General features: G+C 48.6%; 2 protein-coding genes across 12 annotated transcripts; one reads left to right on the forward strand and one right to left on the reverse strand.

The window, feature by feature from the left end:
- Positions 1-401: 401 nt before the first annotated feature.
- Positions 402-15,481, reverse strand: EEF1D (eukaryotic translation elongation factor 1 delta). Of its 11 annotated transcripts, XM_015618739.1 has the most exons (11): positions 15,367-15,409; positions 12,540-12,550; positions 9,881-11,037; positions 8,088-8,211; positions 6,322-6,393; positions 3,270-3,338; positions 2,037-2,133; positions 1,842-1,945; positions 1,376-1,612; positions 615-809; positions 402-505 (listed from the first exon to the last, which is right to left on the reverse strand). In XM_015618739.1, the coding sequence occupies exons 3-11, from the start codon at positions 11,035-11,037 to the stop codon at positions 467-469; spliced, it is 2,094 nt and encodes a 697-aa protein (XP_015474225.1). In that variant the 5' UTR covers positions 12,540-12,550; positions 15,367-15,409; the 3' UTR covers positions 402-466. The 11 variants fall into 11 exon arrangements, with proteins under 11 accessions (XP_015474225.1, XP_033368379.1, XP_015474222.2 ...); XM_033512488.1 differs by lacking the exons at positions 9,881-11,037; positions 12,540-12,550; positions 15,367-15,409 and adding an exon at positions 13,615-13,634; XM_015618736.2 differs by lacking the exons at positions 12,540-12,550; positions 15,367-15,409 and having other exon boundaries at positions 3,270-3,335; positions 9,881-11,361.
- Positions 15,482-15,710: 229 nt separating this feature from the next.
- Positions 15,711-18,958, forward strand: TIGD5 (tigger transposable element derived 5). Its single transcript, XM_015618744.2, has one exon. It carries the CDS (start codon positions 16,163-16,165, stop codon positions 17,915-17,917), a length of 1,755 nt encoding a protein of 584 aa, XP_015474230.1. The 5' UTR covers positions 15,711-16,162; the 3' UTR covers positions 17,918-18,958.
- The last annotated feature ends 367 nt before the right edge of the window (positions 18,959-19,325 follow it).

Raw genomic sequence — 19,325 nt, forward strand, 5'->3', positions numbered from 1 at the left:
CAGGCCACATTCAGCTGAAATGACCTGGGCAGGGAGTTGGTGGGAAAAGAGGGATGAAATCCATCCCACTGCAGCAATTCCTAGGTGCTTCCTGGGTATTCATCCTGTTTTTTTGTAGAGTGGGGGTCTCTAAACCTTGGGAAAGGTGACTGGAAACACCCTGAGACCTTCATTCCCAGCCCCAAAATTCAGGTCCATGTCTTGAGATCTTTGCTTCCATGAAGGATGAGGAAATCATGGAACAGTTTAGGTTGGAAGAGACTTTAAATTTCTCTCTTATTCCAATCCTCTGCAATGGCCAGGGACACCTTCCACTAGCCCAGGTTGCTCAAATATCCCAGAATCTCCCACCAAATCCCCCTGGAGAAGCTGCAACCGAGGGAAAAACCCACAACCCAACGTGCACTCCCAATGTTCATCTTTATTAATTCCGGGTTCGGAGGAAGGGGGGATACAGTTTTTCCTTCTAAATCTTGTTAAAAGCAGCAATGTCCACACTCTGCACCTGGAAGGGGACAAAAGCTGGAGTCATCCAGGTGTTCCCAGGAAAACACACGAGTTAACGCCCCTCCCATGGGTTCCAGGCCCTTCCCACACCCCATTCCAAGACTTACGTAGTCCTCAAACTTGGTGATCTCCTCCTCCAGGATATCTGTCCCGACTTTCTCGTCCTCTACCACACACTGGATTTGGAGTTTCTTGATGCCGTATCCGACTGGGACCAGTTTGGAGGCTCCCCACACCAAGCCGTCCATGTGGACGGAGCGGACGCACTCCTCCATCTTGGCCATGTCGGTCTCGTCATCCCACTGGAAAAATGGGAATTGGGAGGTTTTAGTGTATTCCTGGAGAGTGTCAGCAGTCCCAAAGAGTATCCAGGTGACACCTCTGGGAATGTCACAACTGATCCAAAGTGCCCGTTCTTGGTTGGAGAAGGCTCCAGAAGACCTTGGAGCCCCTTCCAGTACCTCAAGGAGATCCAAGAGAGGAACTTGGGACAAGGATGGAGTGACAGGATAAGAGGGAATGGTTTTAAACTGGAATAGGGTGAGATTAGATGGGCTATTGGAAAGAAATTCCACCCTGGGAGGCTGCTGAGGCCCTGGAATGAATTCCCAGAGAAGCTGTGGCTGCCCCTGGAAGCGTCCAAGGCCAGGCTGGAGCAACCTGGGATAGTGGAAATTGTCCCTGCCTATGGAATGAGATGGGATTTAAGGTCCCATCCATCCAAACCCATTCCAGGCTTCTACGGCAACAAATCCCACATCGCTCTGAGCCTTTATTTGGAATTCCACAGGTGCCACCACCATCCACCTGGATGAGAGAGGATTCCCAGCCTCCCCCACAGAGCTCCCAAATTCCAAAAGCCACTCACCGGCTTCACATCCAGCAGGATGGAAGACTTGGCGATGAGTCCCGGCTTCTTGGCCTTCTTCTCCGCGTACTGCCGGAGCCGCTCTTCCCGGACTTTGGCAGCTTCCTGGTCTTCCTCCTCATCATCACTCCCAAAAAGGTCGATGTCATCGTCCTCATCATCCTCAGCAGCAGCCGGCGTGGCTTTCTTGGCCGGGAGCTCCACTTTTTTTGAGGGAACGCTGAACGGTTCCACTTTCTTCACCAGATCGGAGGTTTTTTAAGGGAAAAAAGAGAGAAAAGATTAAACTGGTGTTGGAGCAGAGCAGCCAAAAAAAGCTCAGGAATGGGAATCTCCACTGCTCACGACACTGAACAATCCTCATGCTGTGGGATTTAAAAAGGACTTATCAAAACACAACATTTGTCCACGTGGATCTTTGGTTTTAACTCCTAGAGAAAAATTCCAGCATTTTTCCAAGGCTCACCTGGGTTGGAGGAACAGGTGAGGGCTGGTGGGAAGTTGAGGATTTCTCCAGAGCATTCAGGCGGCTTTCCAGCTTGAAAATGGCCATCTGGAGGTCTGCAACAACTGGAAAAAGGAGAGAAAAATAGGAAAAAGGACCTTAAATTCCCAGCTGCATGTCAGGTCTCCAGCCAGAACGAGGAATTCTCCCACTCACCACTGCGGAGGTTCTGGTTTTCCACTTCCAGGTGGGAAATTCGGGACAGGAGCTCATTTTGGTCACCAGCAGCTCCAGAGGAGGTTGTGCTTGCACTCTGCAATGAGGAAAACCGGGGTGAAATTGAGTTGTTTCTCCTCTTCCTGAAAAAAACCCATGAAGCAAAGCAGAGTCGTGTCTTCAGGGAGGGAAGAAGTTCAGGAGCTGAACTAAAACCCAGGATATTTTCTCTAAATTAGAATAGAAACTAATGGAGCAGTTCTGTAAAATTAAGCATGGACTAAATCCCTAAAGGAATTTCAGCTGGCACCAAGGAGCAAAGGATAAAATCACATTTCCCACACCCAGATCCCAAAATGCCACTAAAACCACGTAACATTTATATAAAATCCCACACCAAGCTCCTTAAAAATCCTGAAGTCCCTTGGTCTCCTCTCCCAGCTCACTGAGGGACAGGAATGACCTGCCTAAGGTAACACTGGGAAAGCTGGAAAGATCCCAGGAATGATACACTCCCACCTTTACAGCCCAGCCTTTTATTCCTCTCCCTAACAATTTCAATCTGCTTTAACACATCCTGACAGAATAATTATTCCAACCGTGCCTTCCAAAGGATTTTTTGACAGGAAAAAAAAAAAAAAAAAGAGGTTTTCTGGGTTTTTTTATGTTAAGGAGGTTCCTTATCCATCAATTTCAGGCAGCAAAGGGGAAGAAAATAACAGGATTTGCCCTTGAATTGTCATTTCTAAGTGAAAAGAAGAGAGAATAATTTATTCTTTTTCCATTCTGATGTGGAATCTCAGCAGTCACATAAGATGGAAAGAGGGAAAAGCAGGGATAAGATGTAGAATATGAGGCACAAGGTCTGAATCATGGAATGGTTTGGGTTGGAAGGGATTTTAAGGATCATCCAGACCAACACGTTTCTCCATCCCAGGCTGCTCCAAGTCCTGTCCAACCTGGCCTTGGACACTTCCAGGAATAAGGCCGGGAAATACCAAAAGAGGCAGGAAAAATTTCCATTTCTGCCTCAGCTGTGGATTCAGGCTGAGGAAAGGCGAGTGCAGATCCCTGGGCACAGAGCTGGGACAACTCCCTGCTGTCAGATCTCATTATCCAGGTGTATCCCAGTGCCAAAGGAAAAACCCTGAGGAAGGAGAACTTGCTCCATCCTTGTCCCACCAAATCTTCTCCCGTTTTTCCACAGGCTCCATCCGTGCATGGCTCACTTACAGCGGAGCGTCCCGACTGTTTCTTGGGACGGGCACAAGGAGCTTCCTTGCTCCGAGCAGGCGTCTTCTGCTGCAGGATGGGAAAAAGTTTGGGAAGATGGGAAAAGGTTTTGCAATTCCAGAGGGAACTCAAGCGCAGGGAAGAGCCGCATGCAAGGGGAAGTTATGGAGCGGTGGCGAAACAGCCTTGGCACTGCACACAAACATTCCCCCAGGAATTCTGGGGTCTTCTCCACAAACATCTCGGTGTCTGCAGGGAGCTCATGCAGCGCTGTGGGCTCATCACACCATGCCAGCCCTGATGCTCCAAGGATGGAAATCATGGAATTACAGAGGTGTACAGAGGAAAATCCCTCTGATCCCATCGAGTCCAACAGTTCCCCCAAGGCCACCAGTGAGCAGGTCCCCCAAATGCCACATCCACAGGGATGTTAAATCCCTCCAGGGATGGGGACTCCACCTCTGTGCCATGAGGAATTTTCCTAATATCCCAGCTAAATTTTCCTTCTGGTGGTTTCCTTTCAGCCTGCCCCTCATTCCCTGGGAGTAGATCCCAATTCCCACCTGGGAATCCTGTCAGGGATTTGTGGAAATGAGAAGGTCCCCCCTGAAACTCATTTTTTTTTTCCAGGCTGAGCCCTCCCAGCTCCCACAGCTACTCCAGACCTTTCCCAATCCATTCCCTTCCCTGGAAACACCCCAGCCCCCCCAATCTCCTTCTTGTCATGAGGGCCCAAAACTGATCCCAGGATTGGAGGTGCCCGAGCAGTGCCAGCACAGGGGGAGGAAATTTCTCTTCCCTGACGATAATAATTCCTCAAAAAAACAGAGGGAAGAGCATGGGAAGAGCGAGGGATACCTGTCCCAAGCTGAAACAATCAAGAGATCTTAACTGGAACCCGTAAGACAATGCTAGAGGCACAACCATGTCCCAGATCCTCAACAATTATGGAAAAATTGCCTTTATGAGGCTGTGGGATCTTCCCTGAGGAGAGGATGCTCCAAGATTTGGGAATGTGGACACCACACCTCCACTATAGCACACAAAAAACATTCCCTCTTATAACTTCCAGCTCCACACAAGCATCTGTGAATTTTATCAGGGATAAGAATTCAAAATACCAAAGGTGGGGAGTTCCACAGCATCACTTCCCTCTCTTCCTCTGAACTCTTGGACAAAACCTTCAAATCCTTCATTTTTAAGCCATGGTTTTTGCACTCAACCCACCTTAAAGCTGCAGCCCATGTGGAATATTTTGGATGGCTGAAGTGCTTGGGAAAACTGGGATTGTGCATAAATTATCCAAATAAATCAAATCCCTGGAAATTATGAAGGGTATGAAACAGGACTTCAGCTGAACAATTTGGGATATAAACATCTGTTATTCCCTGAAGTTTGAAATCCTAAAATACATTTAATATATCAGAGACAATACAATTTTTCCTTGTGTTCAGGTGGAATTTCCTGTTCTACTTCCTGCTTTTCCCCATAACCGAGGAACTCCAGACTCTCATCATATTCCAAGTGCTCATTCCTACGTTTTATGGCACAATCCCAGCCTGAAATTCCCAGCAAAAATGCACTAAACTCCCATTTTCCCATCTTTTCACAGCCATCTCTTCCCTTGCCACATCCTAAGACTCCTGAGAGTAACTCTGGAGGAAGGAAAGACAAAAATCCTGGGACTTTTGCTCTTCCCGCTTTTCTCTGGATCACACAATGTAAATCTGGGGTTTGGGAATGCAAGGAAGAAATTTAAGAATGTTCTGAAGTCCAGCCTGGTTATCCAAGATTAACAATAATCCTTGAGGGATATTCCAACTATTTTTCAGCCACGTGGAAGATCCAACCCCTTTCCCAGGAACAAAAAATATCCAGCAGAGGAATTTTTTACATCCAGCACTAATCCTCAAACCATTTATATCCCAAAATTCCTGTCCTTTGACTTTGGGCTGTTGCTTTAGCCAATCCCTGTTACAACACCTGGATGCTCCAAACTTCTGGGATTCTCTCCCAAAAAAGCTCTTTAACAGGAGTCAGGGAAGAAATTCCTCATCTTTGGCAAAACACTCTGGAAGATGAGGATGAGCAGCACTTCCAGGTGATTTGGGTTTAGATTCCCTGCCCCTTGCCCAATTCCAAAAGTTCTTCCCAAAGGAATTTTCGACCCTGTTTGGGATGGGGGCCTCATTTATCCACTTTCTGGAGTTTTTTTTTAATAAAATGAGCCAGTTCAGGGAAATTTTTCCTTAAGCTGTTGGCTGAAATCCTGATTCCTTATATTCATCCCAAATGTCTGGCTCCTTTCTGTTGATATGGAATATTCCCCTTGGGAAAGGGGGAATTCCTTGTTGTTCCCTGATATTGGACTGTCCAAATAATGGATGGATTCCTTTGGGAGTCCACTGCAAATCAAGTCACCTGGGCTGTATTCCATGGATTTTCTTTCCCATAAAACCACTAATTAGTATTTTAACTTCCTTTTACAAAAAGGAAGATTTATTTTAACACTCTAGTCTGCACTCAGGATAAAAACCTCCACAAGTACATTCCTGAGCTCCTCCAGGATGCTCCAGTCCTGGAGCTTGTAGCCAAGCTGAATTCCCTGGATGCAGCAGATGGAAAACACCTTTTTTTTTTTTGTTTTTTTGCAAATACCCTAAAATGGAAGCAAAACGGGGAAGAGAAGGTGGCAGCCCAGTGTATCCCAAAAAAGAGCCACACACTCAGCGAGTTGGAACCTGTTAGTTAAAACCCATAGGAACATCCCACCAGGAAAAAAAAAAAAAAAACAAGGAAAAATAATTTAAAAAAAGGGAAGGAAAAGCCCAATTCAGGGAATTCTTTTAACCCAAATCCAGTTTTGGCAGCGCTGCGGGTGAGCAGCGCGTGGGGATGGGGGCGGAGCCGGTGGCACACGGCGCTGCACACCTTGGTCTTCTCCTCTAACTTCCAACCAAGAAGCCAAATGATCTATGGGATTAGAATTCCATTAAAGAAAAAAAAAAATATGGGATGCAGGCAGCCAGCTGGTGAGAGCTTGGGTACTCACTCCGGCCAGCGATTTCTGGATATTCTCCCTGGCTCTGGCAATGTCGCGGAGGATCGTGCTGGCTCCGTTCTCCTGCAAACAGCGCAGAAAGAACCAAGAGTTTCTTTTTAAAAAATAAAAAATATTAAAACACGGGGAAAAAAGTTCATCAGGGAAGTTAAAAAAAAAAAAACAAAAAACAATGAAAGGAAGGAAGAGCGAGGGAATTGGGAAAATTGGGAATTGTTCTTTCCATGATTCAGCGATTTTTGCTGTAAGGATTGGGGTTAAATCGGGCAGTCTCTAGTCACGTGTCCAGAAGGATCATCCAGTCAAAGAGCTTTTAAATTCCCTGTGATTACCCTGAGAAGTTTGGGAAGCTGCCAGAGGGTTGGAGTGACTCCAGAACTCCTTAAAAACCCAGTCTGCGGCAGGATTTTTCCATAATATTACCTGAGTTCAGGCACAAGTGACAACCCTGACTCTGCTCTATCCAGAGGTGGGACCCAGAACACCAGGAATTTTTTTCCCTATGCTCCCACTGCCATGCCTTAGCCTGGATTTCAAGACTCCCTCCCTGGAAATTCCATGATCCATTCACTCCTTGCCTTTCCCAGACTGCAACCCCCACCAGCAAGACCCAAGATGGGAAATTTCCCACAAACCCCCGAATCTCGAGTTAAACAGAAAATAAAGGAGAAACAGCCTCGACACATCCAGGTGGGCCCCACTTCCTGCTGCTTCCAAGGAGGTTTTAAGGATATTTTTCCATAGGGGAAGTGGCTGATAAATTTCTGCAGGATCTCCAAACATCCTTCAAACCACTTCTCCCAGGCCAAACTCCTCCACTGGAAGCTCCTGATGTGCCTTGAAATAGTTCAACTGTTCCAACAGGTTTTCACTCCAAAACCGACTTCCAGCATTCATCCAGAGCTCCCAATTTTTTTTATTCCTGACCCCCCAGGTGCTGTGCCAGCACCTAAGCCAGGATGGGCAGCAGGAATAGCTGGAATGTGCCTGCAAGTTATGATTTCATCAAAAAAGCTTTCCTGTAAAACGCTTGGAAAAGAGGCACTGAACACTCAGCATTCCAAAGGCACAAGCAGTTAGGAGCAGGAAGAGGTTTGGAAAGCTCTGAACCTTGGAACAGGAATAATTTTGGGATAATATTGAAGCTGGAAATATTTCAGCCCAGCAGAATCATGCTTTGCCCTCCACCTTCCCCTTCCCAACTCACCGGTACCACGAACAGAGTCTTCCACTGGAACACCCGGAATATTTCCAGGAGAACAAAAAGAAGGATAAAAAAAATCCCCCCCCCAAAAAATCTTTGGAGCTGTGGTGCCTCTGTTCAATCTTTAGGTCGTTTGTATTCTCTTGGAATACCCCAAAAGACTGCTCCAAAATGGAAGCAAAGCAGCGTTTTCCCTGGATGAAAGGGGGCAGGGATGCTCTTTGCCCATAAAATTGGGGATTTGGGGATTTCCAGCTCAATCTGTGCCCCCAGAAATCTCAGCAGCCTGGAAAAATTCAGGACAACTGCTGGACGCTGGGAATGGTTCAGCTGTTGGAAGGACATCTTATCTCCCATTTCCTTGGGATCAAATCCTTCAGATTCCACAGAGAACAGTGGGGGGAAAAAAACACCAAAACCAAAATGGGTCATAAACAGAGAGCTCCAGTGAGACTTGGGGGAAAAAAAACAGCACCAAGAGCAGAAATCCCACAAAAATAAAGGTGGATCATGTCCTCTGACTTACTCTGGAATTCCTGGGATTGGGAATTACCTGCTGGCGGGAGGGGGCACCCATGGGGCCGTTCATCTGCTCGTAGAACCTTCGCTCGGCGTCGTCATATTTGTACTTCTCGAACCAGATCTTGTCGTGCAGGAAGTAATCCACAGCCATTTTCCTGGGAAAAGAAGGGGGGGAAATATCCACAAAAACTGAATTCCCACAAGGATTGAAGGTTAACAGCTCATCAGGGGCGGTTTCTGTGCCTGCAGCTCGGCTTGGCTGCAGATTTAAGTATCTGGGATCCTCTTAAAAAAGCAGGACGGATTAATCACCCACCTGCCTGACCTGGACATGGAGTGGGGATGGGATGAATCAGCTGATCCAGACTTTATTCCACAAAAAAAAAAACCTCAAAACCCCTGGATTTTCTGGCTCATGCTAAGGAAAATGGCTTGTGTAGGAGAATAAAAAGGGAATAGAAATCATGGAATGGATTGGGTTGGAAAAGAACATAAAGATCATTAGTTCCAAATTCCTTCCATGGGACACCTTCTACTATCCCAGGTTGCTCCAAGCTTCATTCAACCTTTCCCTGGATGCTTCAGGGATGGGGCACCCACAAGTTCCCTGGGAAATCTTTTGATAAAAATCAGCAATACTTGGAAGGGACAGACCTGGCACTACATGGAAAAACAGCACAAAACAGCCCAAATCCTGCTGGGAAATGTGGGGTTTTTATGGAGCAACTTCCAAAGATGGGTTAAATTCTTAATTTGAAGGGAAACAGGAAAAGAGCAAGTGCCCTGAATTCCGGCAGGGGACAGAGCCAGCAGAAGTCTGAGGAGGTGGAGAGCAGGGATAGAGCAGCATAAGGAAACCACAACTGGAGCAGGCTCCACAAAGCCTCTCCTCATTATCCCAAATTCCAGTTTTCCATAAAACACTTCCACGGAAGCCAGAGATGATCATCCTGAAATCAAATCCCCTCTTATCTCATCTACCCACTTGGAAGAGACCAGAGGCCAACCAGACACAGGAGCTGCAGCAAAACCACTCTCCACACCCAAATCTCCAGGACCTGCTGGAATTCCAACCAGGATCATTTGCAGACAAATTTATCCCACGTTTTTACAGAGACACATGGATTTTCCCAGATATCCAGTTACGAGCAACTGAAGAGGAAATGATCCCAAACAGGACCAAGTGAAAGGTATTTGACCCCCAAATCCCTTGACACAAAGATCCTAAAAGCTCTCCAACAAATCCCAACAAAACTCATGGATCAGAAGTGTCAGAAATGAAGACGGATGCTCCAAGAGTCTTTTTTTCCCAGAATATCCATCTCTACCTTAGCTCTGCCTTTGGAGAGGATCCAAGGGCACTCCAAAAATTCACAGACTGAATATAAATTCCCTCAAAAAACCAAACTACAGCACGTGCTGCCACCGGAGTGATTCCCTAAATTGTTTTCCAGTCACTTCCAAACCTTCTTCAAGCTGGATCCTGGTTATGATGCTGATTTTTATATGGAATGAGAGGATGGAAAGGAGGATGGTGCTGTATCCATGCAAAAAGGGGGATACTGAGCTCACTTCCCAACCCTGCCTTTAAACATTCAACTTCTAGCTCCACACAAACACAGCATTTATCCACCAGAATTCCTCAGAAATTCAGGGGAATTCCTTAAAGGATTTTCCCCCTGCTCCCTGCCCACCGGGATCATCTCCAAGTCCACCCAGTCTTCTCCACATGCAAATTCCTCCTGGCTCAATCCTGACCCAGCCTTTTTTTTTTTTTTTTTTTTTTTTTTGCATGGGCATTACCCCCAAAGAAACTTCTCCTACTTCATTTCTGGAGCAGGAGTGCTTGGAGCAGCTGGATGGGAGGGATTTCCTGCTGCAGATTCCTGGATCCCTGTTTTCTCCGCTGCTCTGTCCGCTTCCAGGGCAAAATATCGGGATTCAGCCCTGTCGTAGGTCACCTTATTCAGCCACACGGATTCGCTGTCCTTGTGCAGGAAAAAGCAGGTGGGGTTTTCCTTGGGAATATCAGGAAGCTGAGGGTTGGTGGTGGCCATCCCAGTTTGCTTCCCAAGGTTGTGGTTCTTGGATGCTTCCGGGCAGCCGCGTTGCCGCCGCTGGTTTTTATCCGAGGGGTGCCCGTCCAACATCTTCTCATAAAAATTCTTCTCAGCATCATCGTAGAGAGGCTTCTCCAGCCACACCTCGGATGCCAGAACTTCCCAGTTGGAAATCTGCGGCTTCCCATTGACCGTCTGCTGGTCAGAGCTGGGCAAACTGGGAATGGAGGCCACGGGAGAGTTGGGAATGCCGGGAGCCAAGCCTGGCGTGGCGGGAGTGGGCAAGGCCGTGCCGTAGCCCTCATCCGGCGTTCCCAGCCTGGAATTCGGCCACACCGATGGGATGGCCAGGACGTTGGGAGGAAGGAAAAACTGGGATTTTTCCATGAACGCCCTCTCGGCCTTATCGAAGTCAAACTTGTTGATCCAAACCCCTTGGACAACGTGGTGACAGGCGGCCAGGCTCCCGTGGGAACATGCCGGGAGAATCCTTGCCTTGGGAATATCTTGGCTGGAGTCGGACCTGGCCACAGCAGGAGATTCCTGAGCCGTTTTTCCAGTCTCAGGCGATTCCCAACTCTGGGAACCCGCTAATTTTTTCCTGTAGGCGTTCTCGGCGCGGTCATACAAGGGCTTGTCAAACCACACATGCTCCGCTGACATTCCCACCAGGATCGCCTCCAGCTTGGAATCCTGAGCTTTGGGTTTCGGGGAGCGCTTCCGTTTCCGCTGTTTTTTGCCATTCCGGGGTTTTTTCGGATCTCCCTTGAATTCCCCCTCAATGGAATCCTCATGGCAGATCCCGTTGATGGCCTCGGGCTCTGGCGCTTCCCGCTCCGGCGCTTCCCGCTCGGCTTCATCGTTCCGGTGCTTTTCCAGCCAAACTTTGTCCACGGAGCAGGGGTTTTTCCGTGTCCTCATCTTCCCGAAAAAAACGGGCAGCATGAAGAAATAAGCACAACAAATGTAGTGGCAGCAGAGCAAAGCAAGGGCATGCAGGAGATGTTTTTTATCCACTAACATTCCCAGGAAAAAGTGCAAATATTCCATTTCTTTTTTCCCTTTTGGGAGATGTTTGAATTCCAAGGAATTCAATGTGGCCGAAACAGCCTTCCTCCTAAAATATTCCTGCCAAGAATTCCCCCCATTATTCCAAGTTTTAAGGCAACAGGCAGGAAAAAAAATCCCACGGGATTTTGTCCAAATTCTTGGGAATTACAGGATACTATTCCAAGTTAGAGGATTAGTCATTAATTATTTGTTACTTATTCCAAATTAGGCAAAATTTTGGGAAAACTGGTTCAAATTTTTGAATTTTTGGAGGTTGTCATTTACTACTGGTTGGGTTTTCTTACTAAAAGGCAGCTGCTGAAAAACTGGGATTTAATTTTGGGATAAAGTCCAAGTTATCAGCAAATTAAACCTGTCCAGGAGCTGGAAATTTAGTGATTAATACAGTAATTAACTAATAAAAATTGACCTTGGCAGGTTGCCAAATAAAATTCCAAGACAGATGAAATATCTGCAAAAGTTTGTAATTCAAAGAATTCCTAGAAGAATTTGGAAGCCTCACATCCAAGGCTTAGATTTAAATTTTGATTTAATTTTTAATTTTAGTTTAAATATAAAATCTATTGCTTTGAATTTAAAATTTAATTTAAGATTTATACAAATGCTTTTTTGGGTCTTGAGTATTTCCATTTAAATTTATATATTAATAAATTACACTTTTGCCTTTAAACATTTAAATTTAGACAGTCCAAAATATTAATTAGATTCCAATTAGACAAATTATTAGGAATGGCAAAAGGTGATTTTTCTTTTTTTTTCCCTGGAGCTGGAAAACTTTGATTCAGCTAAAAATGATTAAAACTTGAGTTTTCAATTCAGAATTTAAAGAAAAAAAAATAAAATTAAACCTTATTTTGAATTTTGAATTTATTTTATGTTCTTTCTCTTATATTTTATGGAGCAATAAATTCTTGTTAGAACCTTTACCTTATTTACAGAAATAAATTTATTACAGTAAATAAAAGAGTAAAATAATAAAAAAATGTGGCCTTTTGCACAAAAAAAATCCAAAAATTTTTTGTTTTAAAACTAAATTTAAAAATTAATTTTTTCCCCATTACTTAATCTATTTTTTTAAAGTGATTTTGCTCCAGTTTTTAAGCAGCTCCAAGCCCTGGAATTGTAGCCCTCATGGATGAGGTGAATTATGGGGTAGGAATTTCATAATGAGGAACTCCCAGGAGATTCCCTCCAACTGAGAAAGCTGAAATTAATTTTAACAAACCTTAAAAAATTAATTCTTTCCAAGAAAACTCAGCAGTAATTTGCCTAATAAATATCCCACCAGTGTTGACATTCCCAGATTTTCCAGAATTCCCAAAAAAAGCACACAACAATTAAAAGATACTTACTTTTTTTTCTCCTACGACAGCATTAAAAAAAAACAGGATAAAATTAGAGAAAAATTCTAATTTCTATGGATGCAGCAGCTCCTCAGATAAATTACTTAATTAATAATTAATGGATTAATTAATTAACATTTTAATGAAGTTTGGAGCTGATGAACTTTCCAGAACTCCATGAAGTTTGTGAACCAACACCCACAGAAAACGAGTTTATTTTCATTTTAATAACAAGGAAAGGAACATTATCACGATGTTATTCAAAAGCATTTTCCCTTCCAGCAGCCTAAGAATTCCCAACTTGCCATCCCAATCCTGGCATGGATGGAATTGGTTGATGGAATTCAGGAGCCAAATTTTTGGGTGATTCCAAACATTCCTGCAGCACCTTTTTGCTTCCATGAGCAGCCAAACCTGATGTTCAGTCCTGAAAAACCCCAAATTTCCAAGGAAATAAAGCTCCTAAACAAGGGAAAATTGGGAAAAAAATGTCATTTCTCTTCTGTGTCCATCAGTTTTCCTGAGGAACCTGGGAAAAAGGGATTTTAATCACACAAACAATCACCTTTCAACAATTTCCAGCAAAAATTGCCATTATTTACCTCATCAAACACAAAGTTTTAGGATTAAAAACCATGCTGTAGCTTTGGGAGTGTTCTCCACTGGAAAAGTCACAGCCCAGAAATTCAGGATGAGTTCAAGAACCATCAGAAGAATCAAAATAAATCAATATATTAACAATTGTATCTATTGTTTTATTCATTTAAAACTGGTTTCATTCCTTAAAATTAGCTCTTCCCAAATTCCTGCTGGTTTCACTCCCTAATATTGGCTCTTCCCTAAGTCAGACCCTTATAATCACCTTTGCTATGAGACAAAGCTCCACATTCAAGGAAAACACCAAAATTTCCATCCTTGATCACCTAAAATCACAATTTTCTGCTCCAAGCTGAAAATTCCTAATGAGAGAGTCATGGATATGAGAAATCACCAGAAGGCAAAAACTGGGAACGTGTCACCTTCAGGAGAAATAGGGGAAAAAAAAGAGTTGGGAATGAACAGCTCAGGTGTGGAAAAATCCTACCTGAAGGTCAGGGAGAAATGGGACACACCTGGAAAAGGAGAGGAAAGAATTACAGCAAAACAGCTCAGAAAAGAGAATTTCTCATCCCTAAGGATTGTGACCATCGGGATCCAAATCAATTCCAAATCATCAGTGACCTGGATGCGACAGAACAAATCCATATGGAATTTCTGGGAACGCCGATGCGGCAGCCTCAGCAAGTTTAGTTAGGGATGTAATCCCTCAAAAACCCCATGGAGCACAACAGCAGGCTCTGCCTGTTCCCAAAATAGCTTGGAAATGGATCCCTCCCGCCTGAGCATCCAGTAAAAAAAAAAAAAGGGAGAGGACAAGCCCCACCAAGGTGACGGAAATTTGGGAATAACAGCACGAGGAAAGAGGGACAGGTGAGATAAGCAGAGCGCAGGTGCACCTAGAGCTGATTTTCCACGTTTCCCAGCTCTGGGATAGGTTTGGAAAAGCAGCCAAGGGGGTTGGGATATGGGATGGATCAGCTGCTCTGTGCCAGGACATGTCCAGTTTCCCTTTGCAGCAAGTGACTGGACAAAAAAATCCCGGGAATGGGAGGAGGAGCAGACCCTCAATGCACCAGGAAAAGCTGGGGATATGTGGGATCCCTAAATTCCCTTCCCTACCAGGGAAGAAATAACACTGATCGTTTTCCCCCCCTACCCAATCCAGAGTTGAAGAGGTGAGGCTTTAATACAGCAGGAACATTCCTAAAAAACAGGGAATATGTCCCCACAATATGTGGAAAACCACAAAGGTTTAGGAAGACCCCCCCCAACATGAGCCCACCCACCCCTTACCTGTAACAGAGAGTTCCTAAATACTGGGAAAAGGACCACAAAGACATGGCAAATCCTAAAATTCCCCCCCTTCCCTGTGCCTGGAAAGGGGAAAAAGATTTCCCAGGTAATGAGGGTATCTCCCACATCCTCTTTTTTGGGGTGTGAGTGAAGGAATTCCACAGGGAATGTGGAGAGGGCTTTCACATGCCCCTGCCCAGAACTTCTAAGGGAAAAAGAACTTAAAACATTGAGAGTGGGCAGTGCCACCACAATATTCCCTGAGATTTTAAGTGAGGAAAGTAATCCCAAGGAACAAGGGCATCCCCAAATCCTTTCCTTCAGGACTCTTAGGGACTCCCATGACTCCCTCTCCAAACCTACTAATGGAAAAAAAACTGAAAACATGAGGAAAGGGGGGGTCACCCCAGCATTTCCTAGGATTCTAAGCATGGAAAAGTTATCCCAAAACCAAGAGCACCCCAAATCCTCTCCCTCGGGACTCTCGGGAAATGGAATCGGCCCTAAAGACAATGGAAGAACCTCCCCAAACTCCCTTTTCTGAGGCTTTAACAGGGCGAGAGACCCCCACATACAAGAAGAACCCCTAAAACTCCCCTCTCCCCACCACTGTGAGGGAAAGAGCCCCATTTCCTATAAGGGGATCCCCAAATCCCTCTTTCCACAGGAAAAGTGCCCTAAAGAGAATAAAAGGGGTTACCACAACCTCTTGCTTGGGGATTCTGAGATGATAAAAGAACCCTACACACCCTGAAGGACCCCCTGAGCCCCTTCAACCCAAATATCACGAGGGCCTCCCCTCACCTCCCGCCCTAGAGGGGTAAAGGACGCTCTGCAGACCCCGGAAACTGCCATTACCGAGGCTCAGGGGGAGGGATAAAGGACGCTAAGTGGGGATATAAGGATCGGTAGGGGCTGCAAGGGGCTGGAAATCAGGACTCACCGGCAGCGTTGACCCCTCAAGGCCCCGCCGCTCCCTTTGGCCGCCGCCGGGATAGAGGAGGGCGGTGTGCGCCGCGCGGAGAGTTATGGGGGAGGCGCGTACCACACGTGGCGCTTGGGGGGGGTGAGCTGTGGGGGGACAACGTGTCGCATGCACAGAGCGGGGCCTGTTTCCCCGCACAATAAAAGAGGCACGTGGAATATCACGGAGGGGTGGAAGCAGGATGAGTGAACCATCCCCCCGTAACTATTAAGATGCGCGGCCCCCCCTTTTCCTTGTCAAGTTGGATTCGTCCTAGCACGTCGGCTAGCGCCCGTGGGTTGTACCACTCTGCGAAAAGGGGGATGAGCCACCTCTCTGCTTCCCCCACGCTACTTCCCTGCCTCTGCTGGGAGGATCCCCTGTATTTTACGGGGGGAGTTACGGAGAAATGGAGGCCCCGCGCTGTGCGTGCGGCGCGTTGTCTCCCTCCGTGCACCTCTTCTCCCTCCCGTGGAAGCCAAGTGGAACAGCTCAAGGGGGTAAGCGACGTGAAGGCGGGAGGGCAGCGGAGTGGCGTGCTCCCCCCTTTTAGCAGAGTAGTACAACCCAAAGGGGCCGGTGGAGATACGAGGAAGAATCCAACTTGACAAGGAAAGGGGGGTTGGAGCGGAGCAGCTTAGTGGCTGTGGTCGGGTGCGCGCATGCGGGGGACCGGAGCGGAGACAAAGGCGCCGCCGCGCCCCCCCCACCCCATCCCCGCATTCCTCCCCGGTTATAACGCGCCCCCCATTCCCATGGATGTGGGGGTCGCTCCATGCCCGGGGGGGAGCCGGAGGAGGGCGGGGGAATGGCGGGAGGGCGGCGGACAGGAGGAGGAGGAGGTGGAGGCAGCAGCGCATCACCCGGGGGGGTGTCGGTGAAGATGTCGCTTCGCCGCGCCTACTCCATCAAGGACAAGCTCCAGGCCATCGAGAGGGTGAAGAAGGGCGAGCGCCAGGCGTCGGTGTGCCGGGCGTTCGGGGTGCCGGGGGGCACGCTCCGCGGGTGGCTGAAGGACGAGGCAAAGCTCCGCTGGTTCCTGGAGCAGCTCGGCGGCGAGGTGGGCACCCAGCGCAAGAAGATGCGCTTGGCCAACGAGGAGGAGATCGACCGCGCCGTCTACGCCTGGTTCCTCGCCCTGCGCCAGCACGGCGTGCCGCTCTCTGGACCCCTCATCCAGGCGCAGGCGGAAGCCTTCGCCCGGCAGATCTACGGGCCTGAATGCACATTCAAGGCGAGCCACGGCTGGTTCTGGCGCTGGCAGAAGCGCCACGGCATCTCCAGCCAACGCATCTACGGCGAGGGCGGCCTCCCCGCCGAGCCCGAGCGCGCTCCGGCCAGCCGCGCCGAGGCCCTGCCCGATGCCGGCGGCTACGGGGATGAGCAGATCTACAACGCCAACATCACCAGGCTCTTCTGGAAGCTTCTTCCTGGTGCCGGAATCACGGCAAGGCGTCCGGCCCGCGGAGAGCGCGTCACGGTGCTGCTGGCCGCCAACTTGACTGGCTCCCACAAACTCAAGCCCTTGGTGGTCGGGGGTCTCCGCGATCCCGCCAGCCTCCGGCATCACAACCAGGAGAAATTCCCGGCTTGCTATCGCTACAGCCCCGAGGCCCGGCTGGCGCCGGCGCTTCTGCGGGCTTGGTTCTTTGAGGACTTCGTGCCGGGGGTCAAGCGGTACCTGCGGCGGAGCTGCCTGCAGCAGAAGGCCGTGCTGCTGCTCGGCTCCGCTCCATCCCGCTGCAGGTCGGGGGCTGAGGATTCCCCGCCGCTCCAGACCCCGGACGGGTCCATCCGTGCGCTTTTCCTCTCCAAGGGTCCCTCCGGGAGCGGCTTGGCCGGAGCAGGAGGCCGAATCCCGGCGCCACTGGAGCAAGGGGTGGTGTCGGCCTTCAAGCAGCTCTACAAGCGGGAATTGCTGCGCTTGGCCGTGTCCTGTGGCGGTCCCGGCAGTCCCGCGGACTTCGTGCGGTCCTTCCTCCTCAAGGACATGTTGTACCTGGCTGGCCTCTCCTGGGATCTCATCCCACCTGGATCCATCGAGAAGTGCTGGCTGCTGGGGCTGCGCGCCGCCTTCGAGCCCCAGCCCGGCGAGGAAGAGCACGGGGACACCCCGGGAGGGGAGGAAGGCGGAGGGGACAGCAAGGTCTTCAGTGACCTGACCCACCTGGCTGCCTTGGCCTTCAAGCGCTTGGCTCCCGAGGAAGTGTCCGACTGGTTGCACTTGGATGATGCAGCTCCAGGTGCAGAGGAGGACGATGATGGCGAAGAGGACGCCGAGGAGGAAGGCGCCGAGGGCTGCGGGGTGGAGGAGGATGAGGAGGAGGAAGCAGCTGGTGGGAAAAGGGGCGAGGAGGGAGGAGATCCTTTGCTCCCCACAGCTCGGGAAGCCATCCAGGGTCTGGAGACAGCGCTGCGCTGGCTGGAGGGACAAGACCCCCGGGAAGTGGGGCCACTGAAGCTGGTGCAGCTCCGCTCCCTCATCTCCATGGCCCAGCGGCTGCACCGCAGCCACAGCCCCCAGTCCTAGGACAGGAGCAACCCCCACTTTTTTGGCTACCAACCACTCCTGGTTGGCCACAGAGCTGGGGATGCCCCGCTTGTCCCAGGGGGATGGCAATGGAGGTGCCACTCACCCCTCTGTGACTGTGATTCCCTGGGCATCAGGAAGCCCAGATGCCTGTGGGTCACAATTTAGGGGATTTTTGTGCAACAACTCGAATTCCAGGGTTGTTCCTTACCTAAATATATTTAGGAGGTGCTATTTTTTATGTCCCTTGTGGCCCCTGCTCACTGGTGCTGCCAGAAGGGGGTGGGTGCTGCTCCCCCTTCCCCAAAATTCCCCAGTTCCCCCAATTCTGTGGGAGAAGGGGCGAGGGAAGGACCTGTTCAGCATCCCTGGGATAATGGGGGATGTTACATTGAAAAACCTCCAAATCCCAGAGTGTGGCTGAGGTGGGCACAGCCAGCTGGGACCACTCCTGAGGTGCTTCAGGGGAAATATTACACCTTGGAAGAGGCTTGTGACGCCCTTCCCACTGCCGAAACAGAGTCCTGTTAAACCAGGATGGTTTAGGGCTGGCTTAAGATAACTTCCTTCAGGCACTGAGTTAGGAAAGGGACACTTGGGTGGCATCCATGAGAGAGGGTCAGCTCCATCATTCCCATCACAGCTGGGAACACCTGGACCACGGAGACCTGCTGAACCAGGTACCATCATCTGAGCATCCTCATGGAGCTGAAGGTTCCAGGGATGGGGGTTGAGGTGTTCCCCATGGGGTTTGTGGGGTGGCCAGGGCTGGAGGACACATCTCAGTGAGTGGAGGTTGGAGCACAGAGGGCTCCCAGCACCAAAATGGAATATTGGAGGCATCTGATAGGAATTTAGCAGCTACTGACCTGATTTGGATGAAATTTTAGGGTGTTTAGCCAAATTATTGGAAGAGGGAAATGACATTAACTCCTCAGTGCTGCCGTGCCCCATGTCAGCAGGCGGGTGGGGATTTTTATTTGTCGGGTCTTTGTCTCCTCTCTGCAGAGTTTATGGAAATTAAATGGATTTTTATTCCCACGTGGAGGTTGTCATCTGTGAACTGTCACATGGAGCCATCCCAGAGGGGCTTGGGGTGGCACCAGGGGGATCTTCATGGGGTTGTATCCTCTCATTGTGGCTTTCTCCATGTCAATGTGGTGTAATCATGTAAAATCACATTTCTGTTTATCATCCTTTGCACCAAAATCTCCCCACAAAAAGATTTTGGAGCTTGGAATGTGGCTCATTTCAAGTTTGTGAGCGAGGCTTCAGCTGTGTGACAAAAATGTTGCACAGATCAGCAGAAGATGTTGGGCTGGAGGACTTTGAACTGGTTTGGGGGTGTGAGAATATAAAATTATGGAACAGTTTGGGGTGGAAGGTAACTGGAACGCCATCAAATTCC

This window comes from Parus major, chromosome 2, assembly GCF_001522545.3.
Source record: "Parus major isolate Abel chromosome 2, Parus_major1.1, whole genome shotgun sequence".
Taxonomy (NCBI): domain Eukaryota; kingdom Metazoa; phylum Chordata; class Aves; order Passeriformes; family Paridae; genus Parus; species Parus major.

Excerpts from the sequence above, each read along its gene's own strand:
- TIGD5 (XM_015618744.2), top strand. The coding sequence starts at position 16,163 with ATGCCCGGGGGGGAGCCGGAGGAGGGCGGGGGAATGGCGGGAGGGCGG.
- EEF1D (XM_015618735.2), bottom strand. The coding sequence starts at position 11,166 with ATGGAATATTTGCACTTTTTCCTGGGAATGTTAGTGGATAAAAAACAT. Across the intron at positions 3,339-6,321 it reads TCCAGAAATCGCTGGCCGGA|CAGAAGACGCCTGCTCGGAG; the intron begins GTGAGTACCCAA and ends CCCATCCTGCAG. Across the intron at positions 1,613-1,841 it reads CACCTGTTCCTCCAACCCAG|AAAGTGGAACCGTTCAGCGT; the intron begins GTGAGCCTTGGA and ends GATCTGGTGAAG.